The sequence below is a fragment of the Cygnus olor genome, chromosome 2, assembly GCF_009769625.2.
Source record: "Cygnus olor isolate bCygOlo1 chromosome 2, bCygOlo1.pri.v2, whole genome shotgun sequence".
Lineage (NCBI taxonomy): Eukaryota > Metazoa > Chordata > Aves > Anseriformes > Anatidae > Cygnus > Cygnus olor.
In genome coordinates, this window is record NC_049170.1 from 59061721 (window position 1) to 59081665 (window position 19945).

Genomic DNA, 19945 nt, shown 5'->3' on the forward strand with positions numbered 1-19945 from the left:
TCAGAGGGAGAGTTTTATCAGGCACTGATGGTGAATCATTAAAAACAATCAGGCAACTGAAATAGCCAGAGGCACGCAATCTTCACCGCATCACACAATTTCAATTAGGAGAGCTTTTACCATCTTTTTCCCTCCTGAATGAAGATTTGTTAGCTGGTTGTTCCCAGAGAGAGTGTACAATAAACACAGAATTTGTACAAATGAGCTGGGAACACACGAGAGCTAGTGAAAAATGAACATTAATAAAGCCATTATTTAATATAGTCCTTGAAATTAAACGTGGTAGATCATGTGTATTATCCATGAGTACCCCTGCACTGTTTATTTATCTCAGCAATCTTTGGCAGCGTAAGTTGTTTCTACAATTCATTGCCAATATGTATCAACCACTGGGAGTTAATTAGCCAAAGGATTCTTGCAGTCCATTCAGGACATGTTTACCGTAGGTAGGAGAGCGCCATTCAGAGTGTTGGCCTTGAGGTGCTCAGCTGCCTGGCTCCAGAACTAGAAGCAGTAGAGTCACGATTGCTCGGGATGGCAGACTGTGCCATTCCCTAAGCCTAAAGTGATGTCTCTGCGTGGTACGTGGTACTTAGCTGAACGAGACCAAACCATCTCAGGCGTTGTTGTCATGCATCTTACTATGTGCTGCAGATGTATCCACAGCCACTGACTCTGATGTTTACTTTCTTGTAGGCATTCATCTCGACTGATCCATCTCATTTCATATCATTTAAGAAAGCTGTTGACTTTTAGTCATTGACCTAGTCAAACTCAGAAAAAAAATCCATTCCTTCTCCTGTGACAGGGTTTATTGAAGTGGGCTCTCCTATAGCAGGGCTCAAGGAATTTATTGTGGAAAGAAACTATTACAAAGAAAGGAAGAAAAAGCTAATGTGTCTAGAAGAAACACTAAAGCATTTTCCCAAGCAATACACTTGTATTTCCCAGTTCAACAACTTTATACAAAAAAATCCGTTCATTCCAAAAAGCCCCAATCAAATCAAGAAAGAAAAATTATTTTCAGGAGTACTATGCAGGTTATGTTTACACTTTACCTATTTGAGGTTCAAAACACAATATATTGCTGGCTAAAGGACAAAACCTGAGTTCAAATTCTTTTCTATGAAACTAATGTAGATCCACTGCAACTCCAATGATGCCAGTGAAGCCCACTCAATCTTACAAGATAATTATGTGCAAAATTATCTGGAATGTACTCTGCGATGGGCCTAACTGGTTCTTTGCTGCAGAGGCAAGAGATGGTGTCTACTTGCTTAGCTGAACAACATATTCTGCCTTAGCTCAAATAAAAGAGAGGGCTGATCAGGACCACTTCTCCTTCACTGTTCCTTCTCTCCTCAGCATTACTGTACATAGCCTTTGCCTCTTGCAACTGAAAGCTGAAACCTTTATTTTCCAAACAGGACTGAAGGTCAGTCTCTACTCCATTATATCACATGCTGTGTGATACTACAGCGGCAATGAAGAGGAAAGGGCATTTTCCATAATATTCAGTGTTGCACCTTGTCCTCCAAAGGGACAAGTTCTTCCTGAATGGTGTTGACTTCCTACAACTGATCCCAGTGGCAGTGACTACAGTAAGCATAATTCAGGGGACACTTGCTGTTTTCTAATACTGGGCTTGCAGCACATCTTGGGGTGAAAACATTACATCAGCAATGCAAGAAACAGTCGCTGCAATGAGAGAAGTCTTTCTGCCTTTAATTAAGCCTCCATCCATGTAAGCCTGCTGACATTTGAGAGGGTGTTCATGGAGTGAGAGGTCTGGAATAAGAATTAGATTGGTAAGAGCTTTTATGGAAAGGATTCTGGCTTCTCTAGAAAAAATGCAATATCGTCATGCAAACCGATTCTGACCCTCATATGCCCTCATCCTCCAGTAAGTAAAACAGTAAATGGATCACTAAAAATTTTGTTCTTCCTGGCAGTCTGTCTTTATTGCTCAAAGCAGTTTTGGTGGTCTGATCTTTAATCTATCTCACTGTTCACAGTGCTATGCTATTTATTTCTTTCTGTTTAAGAATTCTCTCTAAAAATTACTTGTATATTTTTTAAGCTTTCTACATTTTTCGTTTGTTACTTCCTTTAACCCACACAATGACAAGAGCGCACAGGCAGTAAGTGTGCACAGAACTCCCTCCTATCTTATTTATGGCTTGAACCTACCAACTGAAGTCTGCAAGACATGCATGGTGAGTGACATAACCATGTCTGTCAGGCAGAAACTGGGCATTTCTCCCTTTTCACCTTGCTTTCTTTAGATGACCCTGCAAACCCCTCTTTGATCAACCTCAGGACCCACAGGTATCAACTGTTACTCCTTTTGTCTGTAAGAAGGAACACACATGCTGTCTGAGAACCACTGCTCAACAGAGAGATGTCGACTTGTAGATGATATTTCTGTTGTATGTGAGAAAAAAAAAAGAGGAAAGAGAAGAATGGGAGATAAGGAAGATAGAAGACAGCAAAACACACACATTCAGTCCACTGGGAAAGGAGGAACAAAGGAGAACAAAGTTCTTCGTAGTCATACACAATCTTTTTTTAATTGCTACATGGGATTCTGGGGTGATTAAATAGTTGATTATCTAATGGAGAGGTACAGAACTCTTACAAAAGATCAGATATTTACTAGCACTAGTAATCTTTATCATACATAACCCGCAGACAGTATGCTGGTCATACTGCTCTGCTGAATGAAAATTTCTTTTGATGAAAGGGTAGTTGCAACTTGGCACTGATGGGGAAAGTGGCCTCATTGCATCAAATGTGATTATATAAATCACTGGGATACATGCTGAGGTCCCTACTTAATTAACACACAAACAGAAATAACCTTGGAGCTCACATGAGTTTTGGCCAGGTGTGGAGCACAACCAGAAGATGGGGCAGTGGCATGTATAGGCTGAACACTTTGCAGGCTGAGACTTTAAGAAGAGGAAGCTGTTGCCTCCAACAGCTATAGTAGTAAGCACTGCTAGTTCTTTGCATAGGTGTGTTTTGGGTCAGGAGTTCTTCTACCACAATATCAGATGAAGCTATGTTGTTCCTACTTGAAAGCCACTGTCTGTTCAGTAAGGTTATGGAGGGAACAAAGAAAAGATTTTGCAAAACCACTGCTAAAGCTGGTTCAGTGTTGAATATCTACATATCCCAGGAAGAAGAGGCTTCCTGCTTCAGAAGAGGGTGTAGCTGGAAGAATTCTCCATTCATCCCTACTCAATCCACCAGAGAGCAGAAAGCCAAGCCATGTAAAAGAATTAAATAACTCCTATTATATTAAAGTAACTCCTATTTAAGGAGAAAGTTTTTCGTATTAAATAGGGAGAGTAAAAGCCAGTCTTGAAGAATGAGGGCTTGAACCTGTTATCTGTTCAGTGTTATTTCACCCGATATACTCCATCAGTTTGGAAGAAACCATACCGCACATTTACACCAACAGAACAGTAAATCTGGCATTCTCTTTGGAGCCTGCTGTAGGGCTATCATCTGGAGGTCTGGGATTACAGAGGCAGTCTTTCTAATGTGTGTGGATTCAAAGTAAATACAGATAGGAATAATGTGTCTGCTACTGACACACTCTATAAATAAACTAGTGGTGTGACCTAGCTTATTTGTCTTAAATGAGCATATTACACTGCTGTTACCTGTTCCTGTAGGAGAAGAACTGGTACTGATGAACAAGCGCACCAGTAAATTTAGGATAGAATTAATGGATTCTCAACCTTCCTGAAGAAAGTCTTGTTTATCCACAGTGCTTTCTAGGTGCTTTGTATTAGTGGTTATTCTTTGAAAAGTATTGCATTTCTGTGATTTACACCTTCTGGGCGTGCCACGTCTCTGCTGCTAGTGCAACAGTAATGGCTGTCTTAGGTATTACCACATCTTTGCCCACTATAAGCAAATGGCAGTTGCATGCTCCATTGCCAAAGTGCAAGAACAAGATGTAAGGCAGAGTTGCCTAACTACTTCAGCCATCTGGAGCAGGAGTGAGAGGATACGGGAGGAGTCCTGGACTCTTCTTATGCAGTTAAAAGTTATCTCAGTACTTTGTAAGACACCTGAAAACCCAAGGGCCGGAATAACCTGTCCCCAGGGACCCACCATCTACCTGGATGGCAGGAAAGCCAAACGCATCAGCTTTATGCAAGCTTCTCTAACACCCCTCACAGCACTGCATTTATGGGGGCAGGGCCTAAGAACTAAGGCCAGCAATTAAGAGGTGCAATCTGTATCTGCTCACATGTATGACTAAATCTGATGATTGCTAAGACACACGAGAGAGCTGTTCTTTTTTCTAGGACATTGAAAATGTGGAACAACGTAACTCCTTCTGTAAAATTGTAGGAATTGTTAGAGGTAGAAGGGAATTTGTTGTGGGTTATTTTAAACAGCTAACGTTACGCTCATATTATATCACAGGGGACAAAGGCCTACAGGATATGACATATGACTTTTTTTAGCCTCTAAGTCTAAGTAAATATGTAAGTAAATCTAAATAAACATGAGCAAACCATAATCAGGCATTTAAAAAAAGTTTAAAATAACATTTGTTTAGTTGCCTAACTAAGGATTTAGAAAGCCTCCAGGTTTACTCTGTGTGTTTTATGTATTTCTTAACACTGTGTATACTTGGCAGCACCCCATAACTTTGTAAAAATACAGGTAGTAATTCACAGCGATCAAGCTGTGTTTATTCCCGTGAGCATGTGTTGTTTCTCTTTCCCCTGGCTAAAATGAACGCAAGGCTCTGAGACTTCTAAAAGGTGCTAACAACTTTCACCTGGAAAAGAGGCCTTTTTCAGAGAGAGCAACAAGTTCAGCGATCAGCAGACAAACACAAAGCTGTTAATGTGAATATCTCGAGGCTAACTGAATCTGGGTCATAAGTAACGCCTAGGTTCCCAAAAAAAGTTAAGCAGAGCAGAAAGAGGCCAATTACCTTTTCAGAACTTGATGGGTCAGCCCAGGGCATTTTCTGTGCACGTGCCAAGGTCCACCCTCCCCGCTTGCCCCTTCCCATTATGGGAAGTGCAGAGAGTGTTCTGCCGAAATGCTGTGCAATCTGTGAGCTCCAGTTGCTGCCTGCCTACAGGCAGGAATGCTTTTGGTCAGCTCCAAAACCGTTACACAGAACCAGACTATATATCTATGCTGCAAAAGGAAGATCAGGCCTATGCACAGCAAACTGCAGCTCTTAGGCTCTCTTTCCACATTGCTGGCTGAAGCTCAGAGGGCATGAGTCATCTCACTGACCTTACATGTTTCCATCTGTTTTTAAATCTCATTGCCTACACCTAGCTTTCCTGTAGGCTCTAGGTCTCTCTATAGTCTCTGCAGAGTCTTTATGTTCAATGGAAATAAATCAGAACGTACCAGGTGTGATTCAGTTGAGCTATCTTAAAAGCCTGTGTTAAGGTGAGATGAATCGTGCCTTAAAAACACTTCCTCCCCTTTTCCTGACTTTAGAGGGAGTCCATCTAAGATATTATCTCAGAATGTCTGCTGATGCGGTGCCTTTGGTCTGGCTCCCGCATGTCCCCACTGCATAAACATGGGAAGGTTTGGACTTCAGACAATGAGCAGATTCGGAGTTCTCTCCAGAGAACTCTGGAGGTCTTCTCAAGTCCATCCTTACAGTATGATTCTGGGTAGAAAATATGGATGGCAAGTGACTAGAAAACTGGATCAGACCACAGTTAATTGACTGCCTGAATATATCTGCAAGTCTGTGAGAACAGATTTTTGTTGCGTGCCGTGAAAGTAGTTAGCCTCCTTTGGACTGCAGCTGAAGTCAAATGATAAGAGCCCAAGGGACTCTCTGAAAATGCCTTCTTACCTGGATGATCTGGAGCCTTTCTGCAAAAGACTTGCCATGATTCTAGCCAACCCTGGCCAGCAGAGAGTCACCCAAGGAAACTGAATGCAGGCTGGTAAGCTGCAAAACATGTCTGAGGGATTTCAAGGTCTCCTTTGGCTTCCAGTTCATTTCCAGGAGAATAATTTAAATGTGAATAGACACTCTTGGAGTGCTGGAAGAAAGCATCCTTTGGAGGGCAAATGTTTGGTAAAAAGCCCACTCAGCAAATTAACCTCAGAGATGAAAAATGTTCTGTAACTTCAATGGGGTAGAGTCTTAGGCAACTGTAAGGACATTCAAGAAAAGGTGACTCACTTCAAGGGGGAAGGATGGGTGCTGGTCATGGATAAAGTGCTGGAGCAGAACTCAAAGCTCAATGTTATTATTGCTGGCTGTGCCACAGCTCTCTTGGGTAGCCTTAGTAAGTAAGACCACCCGTTGGTGCCCCGGTTCCTTTGTACTTAAAAAGGAAGATGACCTCTCCTTTGAGAAGCACCGTGAAGTCTGTTGGCTCTGTATGACGTTATGGCTCATTTGCTTCTAGTTCAGGCTGGCTGAACTCAATGTAACATATTGAGTATTATCACCACACAGTCTGAAGTCCCTCCACTAAGCTTCCTCGTGATGAAAAAGTGGAACCGTCAGAGCAAATGAAGGGATTACACTTAGGTCTCTGGCCAAAAATCAGAGGTGGATTCTGACTTTCATGGCTCTGTAACTTCACGAGTGTTTTTACTAGTATTTTGGAAGTAAAGGGAACAGAATCAGCTGACAAGCTGCTGGTGGTGTGGATCTAATACAGAATCAGAAAAAAAGAACTAGGTTTGGATATATGGAAACCTTTACCTTAACCTTTTCCCAGGGTTCAAAGTAGTTTAAATTGAGCCTGCAAATCGAAAAAACAGCAAAAGAAAAACACTTTTCTCTGAATGTAATTACAGAAAAACATGATAATTGTTTCTTTGCTGTTTTAAGATGTCCTTACCATATTCATTACCTTTGACTGGCAGAGAAGGATAACTAAGTACAGGCTCATCTTTCTCACAGAACTTCTGGTTTTGTATCCTAGTCAGGACATACCTTGGGAGGGAAGTTATTTTTCCCCATTTCTCTATACAGAAGCGACGAAGTCCATTGCTCCCTCGGAGAGCTGCAAAGCCCTCGTATGGCACACTTGATGTTCCAGTGACAAACTGCAACAACCGGAGTCTCTGCTCATTGTTAAATCTCTCTACTGCTGCCCAGAACCACCGTATTACTATGTGTCCATCATGGTAACCTAAACCAAGAAGCAAGAGAGAGAAATTAAATTCACACCCTTTAGTGTAACAATGAAATATGTTCTCACAAGCATGGGGCAGTAGATCTACTGAAAAGATCCTGACCTAACAATATATTTTTTTCTTGATGAGTGGTAGGTCATAGCCCCCACCTTGTCCTGGCTCTGGATACTATAATATGACTAACTCATTTGAAATCCAAAAATTGAAATATGTACAACGGCTTCTTACAAATCCCTTGGCAAGAACTGGGGCTACCTGCACGAGGTATAAAAGACCAGTTGTGATATGCCACACAGTTTGAGTCCTAACAGCTTGACAATTTCTGGTTCCCAAATGCATTCTCTTCTGGATTGCAACAGTGTCCAACATATGGAGAGGAGTTTGGGGCTGCAAGCTCTTCCCTGGCAAACCTCCCACCTGAGGGGCTCTGTGCCTTGGTTTGTGCTAGTGAAAGCCAGCACAAACCCAGGCTTAATCTGTTTCAATAGGTAAACTGAAAAAAGGAGGAGGAGAATAACTTGGAGGACCAGCTGTACTTGTGGTTAGCTGAGTATTTCAAGGTAACACAAAGGCTGGGCAGTCAGCAGCAAAGACCTAAGCCTTGTATTTCAGGGAAGGATACATAAACCTCAGGGGCTTTCCTTCTGTAATGCAGAACTCATGGATTTCACATTTATCCATCATCCAAGACAGCCTGGGTAAATCATGCTCAGCAAAAACAGGTCAAGTATTAGAGGATAAGGGAAAAAATCCAACTTGACATAGATAGGTTGAGGGAATGGTTAAGCAAGACCTGTATTTTGTTGAAGTGTAATTGGGAATAGTGGAATTCAATTCTTGAGCCTCCTTCCCTACTGAAGCCAAGAGGACTTGTGATATTACTTCACAAGGAGGCCAGGAGTTCATTCACAGTCATCTGAGTAAATAACTTTTAGACCTAACGCTGCAAATCCTTTTCAGTCCCTAATAGTCAAAACTCCTTTTAAATCAGTAGGAAGCGAGAGTGGGTAAAATCTGGACAGAAGTTGCAGAAGCGATTTCAGTATTATTACATCTGTCAATTCAGATCTGAGGTCTTACTTATTTTTTTCTCATGAGTTATTCTTCACAAAAAAAAAATCTAAACGGAACAGGCCATTTCCCTCAGGAGGGGCAGAAGGAAAAAAATGGACCGTCTTCCATGTTTTAGACTGAATACATTCAAAATATTAGTAAGCATCAGCAGGCACTTTACCTCCACGATATTCTGTGTTGTTACGCCAGTCATTGAGATCTATTTCTGCAGTGCCAGCTATAACCAGCTCCAGTTCTCTGGCATCAAAAACAGAGACAAGCCTGGAGTCTACAACCTGGAACAAAAAGCACTTGTAAGCACAGTTTCAGACTGGAAATAAAGCAGATGCAATGCCTCGTAAACCTAGGGCTCTGATGGCCAGCTCTTTCAGTGCTGGCCGTTGAAGTCTGCATGCTGACAGGTAACTTCCACTCCTCTGCTGACAAATCTCTGCTCTCCTTCAGTGAGTCTGCTGATGTTTTCATCTGCAAACAATGACAACACATACAATTTGATCTGAATGAGAGAATGCAATTGGCGGCCGTCTCGGTCATAGTGACCATGAAGTGGTTGAGTTTAGAATTTATGGTGACAGAAGGAAAACTGCCACCAAAAACTTCAGCCCTGGATGTGGGGAAAGCAGACTTGAGGCTGCTCAGGGAATTAGTCAGCAAGGTCCCCTGGGAAATTGCTTTTGAAGGCATTGGTGTCCATCAGTGCTGGTCCATCTTTAAGCACTGCCTCCTAAAAGCTCAAGATCAGGCGATTCCAAAATATCAGAAGTCAGGCAAGCAGGGCAGAAGGCCGGCCTGGCTGACCAGGGATCTTCTACTGGAGCTAAGGTGAAAAAAGAAAGTGTACGGCTGCTGGAAGGAGGGTCAGGCGACAAGGAAGAAATATAGGGATGCTGTTCGTGTTTGTAGGGAGAAAATTTGTGTGGCCAAAGCCCAACTAGAGTTGAAGCTGGCCTGTCTGTGGGAGACAATAAAAAAAGGTTTTTTTAGATATGTGAACAGAAAAAGGAGAACCAAAGAAAACATAGGTCCGCTACTAGATGTGGAAGGTCTCCTCACAGACAATGACACAGGCAAAGCAGAGACGTTTAATGCCTTCTTCGCCTCTGTCTTCAACACTGATGATGGACTTCAGGACCCAGGGTGCCCTGAGCTGGAGGACCATGACAGTGGGAATGACAAACTCCCAACCGACCCTGAACGTGTGCGGGATTTGCTGCTCCACCTGGATCCATACAAGTCCATGGGTCCGGGTGGGATTCATCCCAGGGTGCTTAAAGAGCTGGCAGACGTCATCGTGGGACCTCTCTCAATTATTTTTCAACAATCTTGGGAATCTGGTGAGGTCCCATTGGACTGGAAGCTGGCAAATGTTGTGCCAATTTTCAAGAAGGGTAAGAAAGAAGACCCTAGCAATTACAGGCCTTTCAGTCTCACGTCAGTGCCTGGTAAAATTACAGAGAGGATGATCCTTGAAGTTATTGAAGCGCACCTGGGGGACAATGCAGTCATTGGTCCCAGCCAACATGGGTTCATGAGGGGTAGGTCCTGCCTAACAAATTTGATTTCCTCTTATGATAAGATCACCCATCTAGTCGATCAAGGGAAACCAGCTGATGTGATCTTTTTGGACTTCAGCAAAGCTTTTGACATGGTTTCCCATAGGATCCTACTGGACAAAATGTCCAGCATACAGCTAAACAAAAACATCATGCGATGGGTGAGCAATTGGCTGATGGGCAGGACTCAAAGGGTTGTGGTAAATGGGGCCACATCTGGCTGGCGGATGGTCACTAGTGGGGTCCCTCAAGGCTCCATTTTAGGGCCAGTCCTCTTCAATGTTTTTAGAAATGATTTGGATGTAGGACTAGAAGGTGTTCTGAGCAAATTTGCCGACGACACCAAACTTGGAGGAGTTGTGGACTCGGATGAGGGTGGAAAGGCCTTGCAGAGAGATCTGGACAGATTGGAGAGCTGGGCGATCACCAACCACATGAAGTTTAACAAAAGCAAGTGCCGGGTCCTGCACCTGGGACAGGGCAACCCTGGCTATACGTACAGACTGGGCCACGAGACGCTGGAGAGCAGCCCTGCAGAGAGGGATCTGGGGGTTGTGGTTGACAGCAAGTTGAATATGAGCCAGCAGTGTGCCCTGGCAGCCAGGAGGGCCAACCGTATCCTGGGATGCATCAAGCACGGCATCGCTAGTCGGTCGAGGGAAGGGATTGTCCCACTCTACTCTGCGCTGGTGCGGCCTCACCTTGAGTACTGTGTGCAGTTCTGGGCACCACAGTACAAAAAGGACATTAAACTGTTGGAGAGTGTCCAGAGGAGGGCGATGAAGATGGTGAAGGGCCTAGAGGGGAAGACGTATGAGGAGCGGCTGAGGTCACTGGGCCTGTTCAGCCTGGAGAAGAGGAGGCTGAGGGGGGACCTCATCGCAGTCTACAACTTCCTCGCGAGGGGGAGTGGAGAGGCAGGTGACCTATTCTCCGTTATCACCAGTGATAGGACCCATGGGAATGGTGTTAAGCTGAGGCAGGGGAAGTTTAGGCTAGACATCAGGAAGAGGTTCTTCACCGAGAGGGTGGTCGCACACTGGAACAGGCTCCCCAGTGAAGTAGTCACTGCACCAAGCCTGTCTGAATTTAAGAAGAGATTGGACTGTGCACTTAGTGACATGGTCTAAACTTTTGGGCAGACCTGTGCGGTGCCAGGAGTTGGACTTGATGATCCTTATGGGTCCCTTCCAACTCGGGATATTCTCTGATTCTATGATTCTATGCAAGTAGCAGTACATAGTTTGTGCAGAAAATTCTTCATTGTTACCACTGATTCCGACGAGTGATTTTGATGGTCAAATTACTAGATTAGTAATCTGGACAATTTGTTTGGCATTTGCATTTGTTTACAGTTGTGTACAGTGGCCTTAGGTCTTCATCCACTGAAGATGCAGCAGAGGTTCATCTTCTTCATTAGGTTAAACCAAAAGCTACTGTGTACACTGTGAATACTGTGAAGTATTCACAGGGAGAAAAAGCTAGTGAAACATCTGGACTGTAAACTGTACGCAGTCACTTTGCCAATCCCTTTCCACAGGACAGGGCTAACAAAGTCTGTGCAGCTACAAAGCCATCCTCACTGGCTACCACTCCCATGACTGCTCAGAGCAACCACTTATCGGTACTGTTCTGGGTGTTCAATACCTGCTGTTCTGTTTTCCAGGGTTCCTAGTCTTTCAGTTTATTTCTCTCCGTGAGATATCCCTCAGATTCTACTCACATAATATAGCTGCCAGGGCAAGATGGATGGTTCAATGTGATTAGTAAGGGGCATGAATAGGTGACTACATGGATGGGTTAGCAAAGCCGCGGGTTTTCATCCAGTCTTGGACAGTCCTTGTAGCAGCTCTGCCACAAGGATGTTCTCAGCTCCAGATCTTCAGCAGAGATAAGTTAGCAAAATCCAGGGACAACAATGGAGCACCATCCGAGAATACTAGCAAGATATGTGGCTGACTGAATCCCAGGAGTAAATTTACTGCAACAAGTCCATAAAGATGTAGTATGTCACACCAGCTCCTCACTCAAGTGTACAGTTCTTCACACTTGCCTTTTGTTTCACAGCCAGGTACAACCAAGTTTGCACATCACCACACCGCTTACTACCTGAATAGAGAGCAGTGATCTTTCTTAACTATTCATCACGATGCTTTATTGTATTCAGAATACGTGCTTCTTTCCTATCTCCCTTAATGCTAAACATGCTATCTCCAAGATTCCTGGCTGCTACAGATTCAGGCATTTCAATTCCTTGCCATTTGTGTCTTTCACTATTTCCTAGGGTACTGATGAAGCATATTTTAACCACGGGGTCATCTCATTCAGATGAAGAGTGGAAGACTGTGGTCATTGTTACTTACTTCGTAGAAGCCACGGACCAGGGCCTCTGTTTGCTGAACCACTCCTCGTTCCACTCGCCACTTAACCATTCTCTCGATGTACTCTTTTTTGTTCTTTTCTGTCACTGCTGTATTTGCCCCTCCAGATTTCAACTCTCTCTCTGTCACCTAGAGAACAAAGATGAATAGTGGGGTAACAATGTATGGATCACATTGTGTTTCAAATTTAAGGGTACTTTGAAAACATAAGTGAAAAATAAAAAAGACATATTTCTAGTTCTGTCCTCCTGGTCTCTTGTCCATTTGTAGTAGAAAGAAAAGGGATAATGAGGGGCACCCACCTCCACCTCACAACCTTTCCTGCAGAACCAGCAGAGAGTGATTCAAAACCTTTGGTTTACTACACATGTATCCAGCAAAGTGGGAAATTTCAAGAGGCTACATACAGCTTTCTGATCTCTGTTCCTCCCTCAGCCCTAGCCCTAGCCTTATTCCCAGCCGAAGCTGGACTGACATGTAGGTTACTCTATACTGTACCAGCAAAGATTGATTCTGAGAGCACCATCCGTAAGCCATGAGCAATGTGCCATTCTGGCCAATCTTTTCATCTCCTCCTCTCCCACTTGCTCCCAAGAGTGGATACTGTAACAGGGAGATAACCATGCCAGTGTTCTACTTGCTGCAGGTTACCCAAGTGGTAGTACAGCAACAATGGGATGGAAGCAATCCCAGTATTGGAACAGGCAGGCTGTTTTCCCAACTGGAAGGGGTATCTACTTATGACAGACTCTCTTCAGCAAAAGAGTTGCCCTTGGACCTAATTAAGGTGGGTGTAGTAAAGGTGTTTACTCAGAAATGCCAAAAGCCAAGAAAATTCTCACAAAATGAATACTTTCAATACACTGCCTGACATTGTACAGTAACCTGCACAGAGGACAAATACAGTCATTGTGGCATTCAGAGTTTTGTATCAGCCACTCAAACCTGAGAGTTATAAGCTATCCAGGGGTAAGAAAATGTCAATCAGTATGTAATGTAAATATTTTTTTTAGCCAGATCCACAGAATTTCATTGCATTTCAATGGTTAATTTAGTTGGCCTGGGTTACTAAGTCTTGAGATTGAGAAGTGATTTAAGAAATCAATCTAGATTCTACCCAGCAAGCACACAACTATTCTTGCATATGACAGAAAATAATATTTATCTTGAAATTATTTTCGCATTCAATCTAGTGGATTTAAAAGGAAGGATGTTTTGCTCTCCTCTTCAGTTTTCTGCTCCTATAGCAATGATGTCTAGCACAGACAGTAAATGAGCTGCACGAATACATATTCATTATTTGTAGTATTTATATTATTATCTACTTATTAGCCCAACAGACAGCACACAGAGGATATTTAGTATTTATGTCACTTTGCTTGAGGGACATGTAGAAAAAATATGAATTATGGAAACATTCAGTGAGTCATCTAATCTGTAGCTTTGTTGGGAAACAGCAAGAACAAGTAAGGTTGGATGTAATGAGTAAGGAATTCTTAGCTGGTTCAGGTTAAATTCCCAAATGTAAATCACTACAACACCATTACACAAGCAGAGCTGCATCATTCAGAGGGCAAGATTCTTGCCCAGCTGCCAGGCCGTACTTTTCAAGACTGTGCAGCATTAAGATACATTAGTTAAAACCAGTAACTGAACATTGTCTAACTTTAATCACTTCCATAAATCCAGTTGTTCTACATCTCCTTGCAAGGTTTCCACAAATACCCAGATATACTGGTGATTTCTTCAGCTTGCCATTATCCATATAATTTCAATACAATTATTTATCTAGACTTGGAGGCAGCCAATCAATGACAGTGGGTCCTGATTTTTCCTTTTTTGTTCATAGAGGTATTAGCCACAGCTGTGAGCTAGAATTCTGAGCAGCACCTTTCAGAGCAGCAAGCAGACATTTCAGCTAATCTAGCCCACCCCTTTTACCTGACCAGAGCAATTGACAGGGCATCCACATAGAGTGCCTGGAGACAGGCCTGGAAGAACGCTTTCTACTGGGTAAAAGCATGAGCAGGTACAAGCAACTGCCACCTCTCTGAGCCTTATAACCAAAACTCTCAAATTGGCATCCAGTCCTCACAAGTACAAATGCAGGACGCTTGGTTTGACACCACATCTTTGGTATTAGAGTAGTGCTCTGGGCACCAGTATGGAGGGAAGATGGAGCTGCTCATTAGTACACTTCAATTAAAAAAAAAAAAAAAAGGTAAAAAGGTACCAAGAAAGAGGATTTAGGCCAAAAGGCTTAAAAGCTAAATACACTGGTGAGAGATGCACAAGAAAGAAAAAATGAATGAAGTGTTGACTTGTCCGTATTAAAGTCATTGTGGAAACAGGACGAAAATGCTGTGACCCATCTGCCACAGAGCTTCTCCGAGAACCACTAGTTCTTGGTTCCCTTACCCAACCCTTGAAGTCCAGCTTCCCAAATATTAGCAGAACTCCCATTGTGCATATGTATCCAGCAAAGCAATGTTCAGATGGCATTTCAGTGGTCAGATACTCTTGGCATGCAAGAATTTCCAACTGGGATCCATCTGTGAGCAAAAAATGTGATTGCAATTTCTCGGGAATTTTGCTGTCAGCACTTAGCAAATTTCTTAAGGGGGAAATCTCACCTTCACTTTGACTCCTGAATTCTTGACGATGGCATTTCACAGTGAGAACCACTTTTTCCCATCAGTAGTTATAGCAAGGTTAGTGTCTAGTGCATATGAAATAAAGTACTAGACGGCATGTGAACTGGCATCAAAATCTTTTTGTGTTCTTTTGCTTTAGTATCACAGTATCTACAAGAGATTGTAATTTTATTTCTGTTCTTTTTGGAGCCATCCCTTATCTTCCACAACAGACTCCTATGTAATTGTCTAGCTCTTTTCTTTGGGGAGAGCTTAACAAGTAATTAGTGTGCCAAATGCTACCTTCAGATGCATAAGGGCAATTCAGGCTGAGATTCTTATTCTTCTTTGTAGTCTTTCAATGCAAATACAAACTTGTCCCATCTGTCTTTGTGAATATGTCTGCATGTTTCTGTCTGTCTTCATGTATTAGTCTTACAAGGCTGTACCTTCCAGGGAAACCACTGTACTGTCAATTGAATGTTATACAAACTGTCAGCTCATAACCAGGAAAAAAAATGCATTTAAATCTGTGAAAAATGATGTTATCTTTCCTACAGGGGTTCTTACCTCAGTTCTTCTGCCCCATCCTTTTTATTTCATCTGTCCTTGACTCTGCTGACCCTTCATGCCCTTGTACAACAAGCAGACTAAATTCAGTTTTCAAAACATCCTCTGAAGTCTTGCTTGCTTTCTGTTACTTTCAAGCTTATAGCTGAGCAGCCCTTTTACTCTCAGGACCAGGATTTCTTGCCTCCAAAACAAGTCTAACTCTCCCTTAGCTCTGCATGCTTTCACTCTGCAGAAACTCCTCCTGTCAACTTTACTTTTGACAGCTAAGAGCCACTGTCTATATATTCCACCCAATCTCTCTGATCCCTTTGACGCTGTGCATCTCTGCTCCTTACACAGGAATTAACTTCCCTTTAGATTCTGCAGTACCTGACGAGGTTGGTTCTTCAGTCTTTCTAGCTTTCATCATCTCCTTGGAGATCCTTAATTTTCCCCTAAATGTTCTTCTGGGTCCCTTCAAGACTTTTCAGAGACAGTTATAGCCTGGCATGGGTTGCAACATCAGAAAGCACCAAGGCTTCAATGCAAGCCAAAGAAACACACAGAAGACCCTGATATATGTTCTGGTTGCCAGTCTGCACTGGAGCCAGGGTTGTTCCCTATTTAAGGTTATAGTTATCCAGATCATCTAGGTTAAAGAGAATCATCTGAGTAATGTACAGTTGAATGGTAAAAAGCATAATAACTGTATGTATTTAGCAATATGTGAAGCAGGTGCAAGGTAAGTGAGTGACACAGAAGATATCAGACAAAATAGTGGTGAGAGTTGCCATGTCTTACACCACCTGCCAAATGCTTTTCTTCCTTCCTGACCCCCCTTCTTTTAGTCACATCAGCTTTATGTTACATTGCTTGAATTCACTGAATGCCACAATCTGTGTGAACTACACCCTGGAGAGAAGAGCTGCACTCCACTTCAGAGAATTCCTCATGGTCATCAGTGTGTGGCTCAACAGGCCTGTAGGGGGGCTGTGGCTGGTATTTTATATTATAGACCCTAAGAATAAACATCTACATTGAAACAGGTGGCTTGAAAGAAACAGAAAGTAGGAGAAGAAAATGTTATTGAAAGGCTAAATGATCTGTTCTGACAGAAAGATGTTCATCATACTCAACTTTGTCAGCTTCAAATTTGTTTTTCAGATGTTTTGCATAGCTGTGCTCACCTGTCCAAACACCTCCTCGTTCACTGTGAAGGTGAGATCCAGGATATCTGTGATGTTATTATCCTTCATCCACTGCAAGCTCTGATGGAACTCTTCATCCAGGTACTCTAAGTCACTTAAATCACACGGCCTGGTTGTGAGGCAAGAAAAAAGACGTAGCTGAATATATGACCCCATGACTACTGGTAAGATGACTTACTACTAAGAATGCGAGCAAATTTATGACAGAGATCCAACATAAAGCTGGTGTTCGTTTGGATTTGTTAACATCAAAGGCTGTTACACAGACCCTCTTAGAGCAGTTCTGCAACTGTCTGCTTTGCATGGCTGGGCTCAAGGCCAATTCTGCTGGCTGCCCACACTATTTGCTGTTGGAAGTAACCCCTGGGGTGCAATTTTTTTGTGAATCTTCAAGATGCCCTGCACTTTAGAGCACATGCTTACCTTCAGTCCCGATGGGCCTCACCATGTTGTGCCTGGCTGCTCTTCCATGTATCCATCATCCTTGAGGTGAGCTCACAAGACTGACATAAGGCAGACCAGGCAGCCTAAATTTTTGCTAATAAGGAGCCAGCCTTGCTTGCTGAAAGAGCAGGCGGATGTTACAGGCAATCTGGTTTCAAATCCCCTAAGGGGGCATTAAGGATGCAGAAGCACTCTAGGTTTTAGGCTATTTCCAGACTGGCTCAGATACAATATAAATATGAGTGTTTGGACCCCAGCAATACACATTCATTTAAAAAAAAAAAAAAAAGACAAAAATAAAACCCAACACAAAATGAAATACATGTTAAAGAACTATATGGACTCTTAATAGAAGTATCTTTCCTGATTTGGATTAATCCTAACTGATAACCTTTTTCAGCTATGCTTTAGTGTGCTCTTTGTCATTTAATTGCATTCTTGAATTACTACTTGAGGCTTTTCTTAATGCTGCAATTTTTATGTATGCTGTCTTCCTGCAGTCCATTAAAGTGGCACAGATTATCTGTTAAAGTTAACCTTATAAACCTTACAGAGTTGACACTGAAGATAATTTATTACTGGTAGCTTCTGCTTGCTAATGTAAAAGACAGAAGAAGACCACCAAGAAATATTCACTGTTTATAGCTGCGTTACCATTCCTAATTTAGTCCAACTTCTGTTTAGAATGAAAAAGTACCCTACCAGTAAGGCATGAGAATTTGTGTATTTTTCATACTCCCCTCCTTTCTTTTTTTTTTTTTTTTGAGGAAATAATGATGTCTGTTCTATCAGAGATGGTTTACAGTCTTCCACATTATTTTAATTGCTTTGATAACTTTTAATCAGTGGTAAACTCTGGAATTATGGGTCTGTACCTTCAAAGGCATGTTCCTAAATGTCATACTTATTATCTACTTTTATCAACATAGGCAGCATTTATGAAGGGCAAATTCTTGGAGAAAGTCAAGAAATATTAAAATGTGTTTGTTTTCTATCAACAGACAAGCGAAACAACAACAGAAAAAAATTGAAGGTCAGAGCACTCAAAGCAATTCCATGAGGGTCTGTGCCTCTGCGAAACCCACTGCTGCATCACTGTTTCTGAACTGTATCTGCACAGTTGCATGCTTATACTTACAGCCTTAGTAGTGCTTTGTAGAACGGCCTTGTGAAGAAAGCATCAAGAAGGTATTGATGAATGAGCGCAAGGCCAAGAATACGACCACTGAACCTGAACCTGGGATATAAAAATGCAGAGTAAATGAAGTGTAACTCAAGACGTTCAGCATAGAAACTTACACAGGTAGCAGCTGTTTTTAGTTTCTCTCTTAGTTTCTTCCATTTATTATTATTATTCCCCTACCCCAGCAGGTATCTAACACCACCCATCACATATCTGACTGATCAATAATGGACCTCTTCGTGATCCATCTTCTGCAGTACCCATATACGCAGCTGGCATGTTGTATAGTTGCCTGTGACAAACCAATAAACGCTCTGAACACTCACTTTCTCTGATCTTTACTTGAATATTCTGAAGCAAACAGACTCTATCAGACACAATATTTAGCCAGTGAAAACCTGTGATACTTCATCTGGCCTCAACAGAAAATGTACTATCAAAACAGCTGTAAAGGATATTTGTTGAATCAGTATGTCTGACTGGTTACAACCCTTTCCAAGCTGTGGCTTTAAAGTACTTTAGAAAGGTAATGAGTTGACTTTACAGGTGGGAAACCAAAGTTCAAAGTACTTTGTTTAACTGTTGTGACCAAGGACACATATTAAAATCAATAACTAGAGTGCAGGGAAGCTGTCCCCAGACCACCTTCCTAATGGTGATGCTCAACATTCACATACCCTGTGTTTGCTTCTGTTCTCCAAGTACATTAACCAAGTGCTCTGCCCATTACAATCTATGACATGATGATAATCTATATTTTTTTTCTTTCTCTGCCTTTTTTTTTCCCCTACAACTTAGCTATCCTTCCATCAAATCTGGTTTTAAATCAGTAACTTCAGACAGAAAAATACAGAACTGGTGTAAGTTCAGGTGAGGTTTTTTTCTTAAATTTTTCTTCTTTTTGTAAAAACAATATCCATCACCCATCCAAAATTTATTTGTAAAAAAGGAGAAGAAAAAATAACACATCCTAAGAGTAAGCACTCCAAGCCTAGGCTGACTGACATCATAGTAAAGTTCTATTGAACAAAAGATGAGAAACAGATCAAAAAGCTGAGAAACCATTCCTTCCACTATGGGAACCCGTGCGAAGACCCCTCCTGCAATATGAATGAAACATGAATCTCATAATAAAAGAGGTGCTGAATATCCATGAGTCAACTTTATGCTCATGGGACAGAACAACAAGTGCTTAGTCTGTCAAATGGGGCACAAAATAGCATGTTGTGGGCCCAATTAGCATTTACATCACCACAGGAGCTGCCTCCGGGTCCCCTGCATCCAAAAAAGGTGCTTATGGTATGCAGCTGACTGGTAACAGAAGAGTGATTATATTACGCCCTTACAGCTGTTTCCACAGCAGCAACAAAAGGCAGCTGTTGGGTCTGGTTAGGACCTGCTTCACTTCACTTGTGCACCAATGCAATGTTTCCAGCAGAAAGCAATGAAAAGAGGGGGAGCTGACACAAAGAAAGCACAGTGGAAGCCAGACAGCTCAAAACCCAGAAATGCTGAGCCTGTAATCCATCAGTTTTATAGCACCTTCAGGATCTATAATCAAGTCCATTTGTCCTAAATAATATGTCAGCTTTTTTGGTTCTGTTCTTCACAGCTCTGTCCCCTCATCCCTTTACATTTTGAAAATGAATGCTGAATGAAAATACTACAAGCACTGAGTGTTCCTCACCGCAAAGCTCATCCCATGGCTACTCAGCTTTGCGGGGCTGGGAGGGCAGGAGACATTTGGAAT

The 19945-nt window shown here is 42.3% G+C and overlaps 1 protein-coding gene across 14 annotated transcripts in view; it reads right to left on the bottom strand.

Annotated features, from left to right (window-relative positions):
* Positions 1 to 19945, bottom strand: part of HECW1 (HECT, C2 and WW domain containing E3 ubiquitin protein ligase 1) — a 266693-nt gene that overhangs the window by 1788 nt on the left and 244960 nt on the right. For all 14 annotated transcript variants that reach the window (XM_040548239.1, XM_040548244.1, XM_040548245.1 and 11 more), the window contains 5 exons: positions 18151 to 18249; positions 16548 to 16677; positions 12158 to 12304; positions 8402 to 8516; positions 6965 to 7163 (listed from right to left, as the gene is read on the bottom strand). In XM_040548239.1, the coding sequence (XP_040404173.1) occupies positions 6965 to 7163; positions 8402 to 8516; positions 12158 to 12304; positions 16548 to 16677; positions 18151 to 18249 (690 nt within the window). The remainder of the gene's footprint in view (positions 1 to 6964; positions 7164 to 8401; positions 8517 to 12157; positions 12305 to 16547; positions 16678 to 18150; positions 18250 to 19945) is intronic.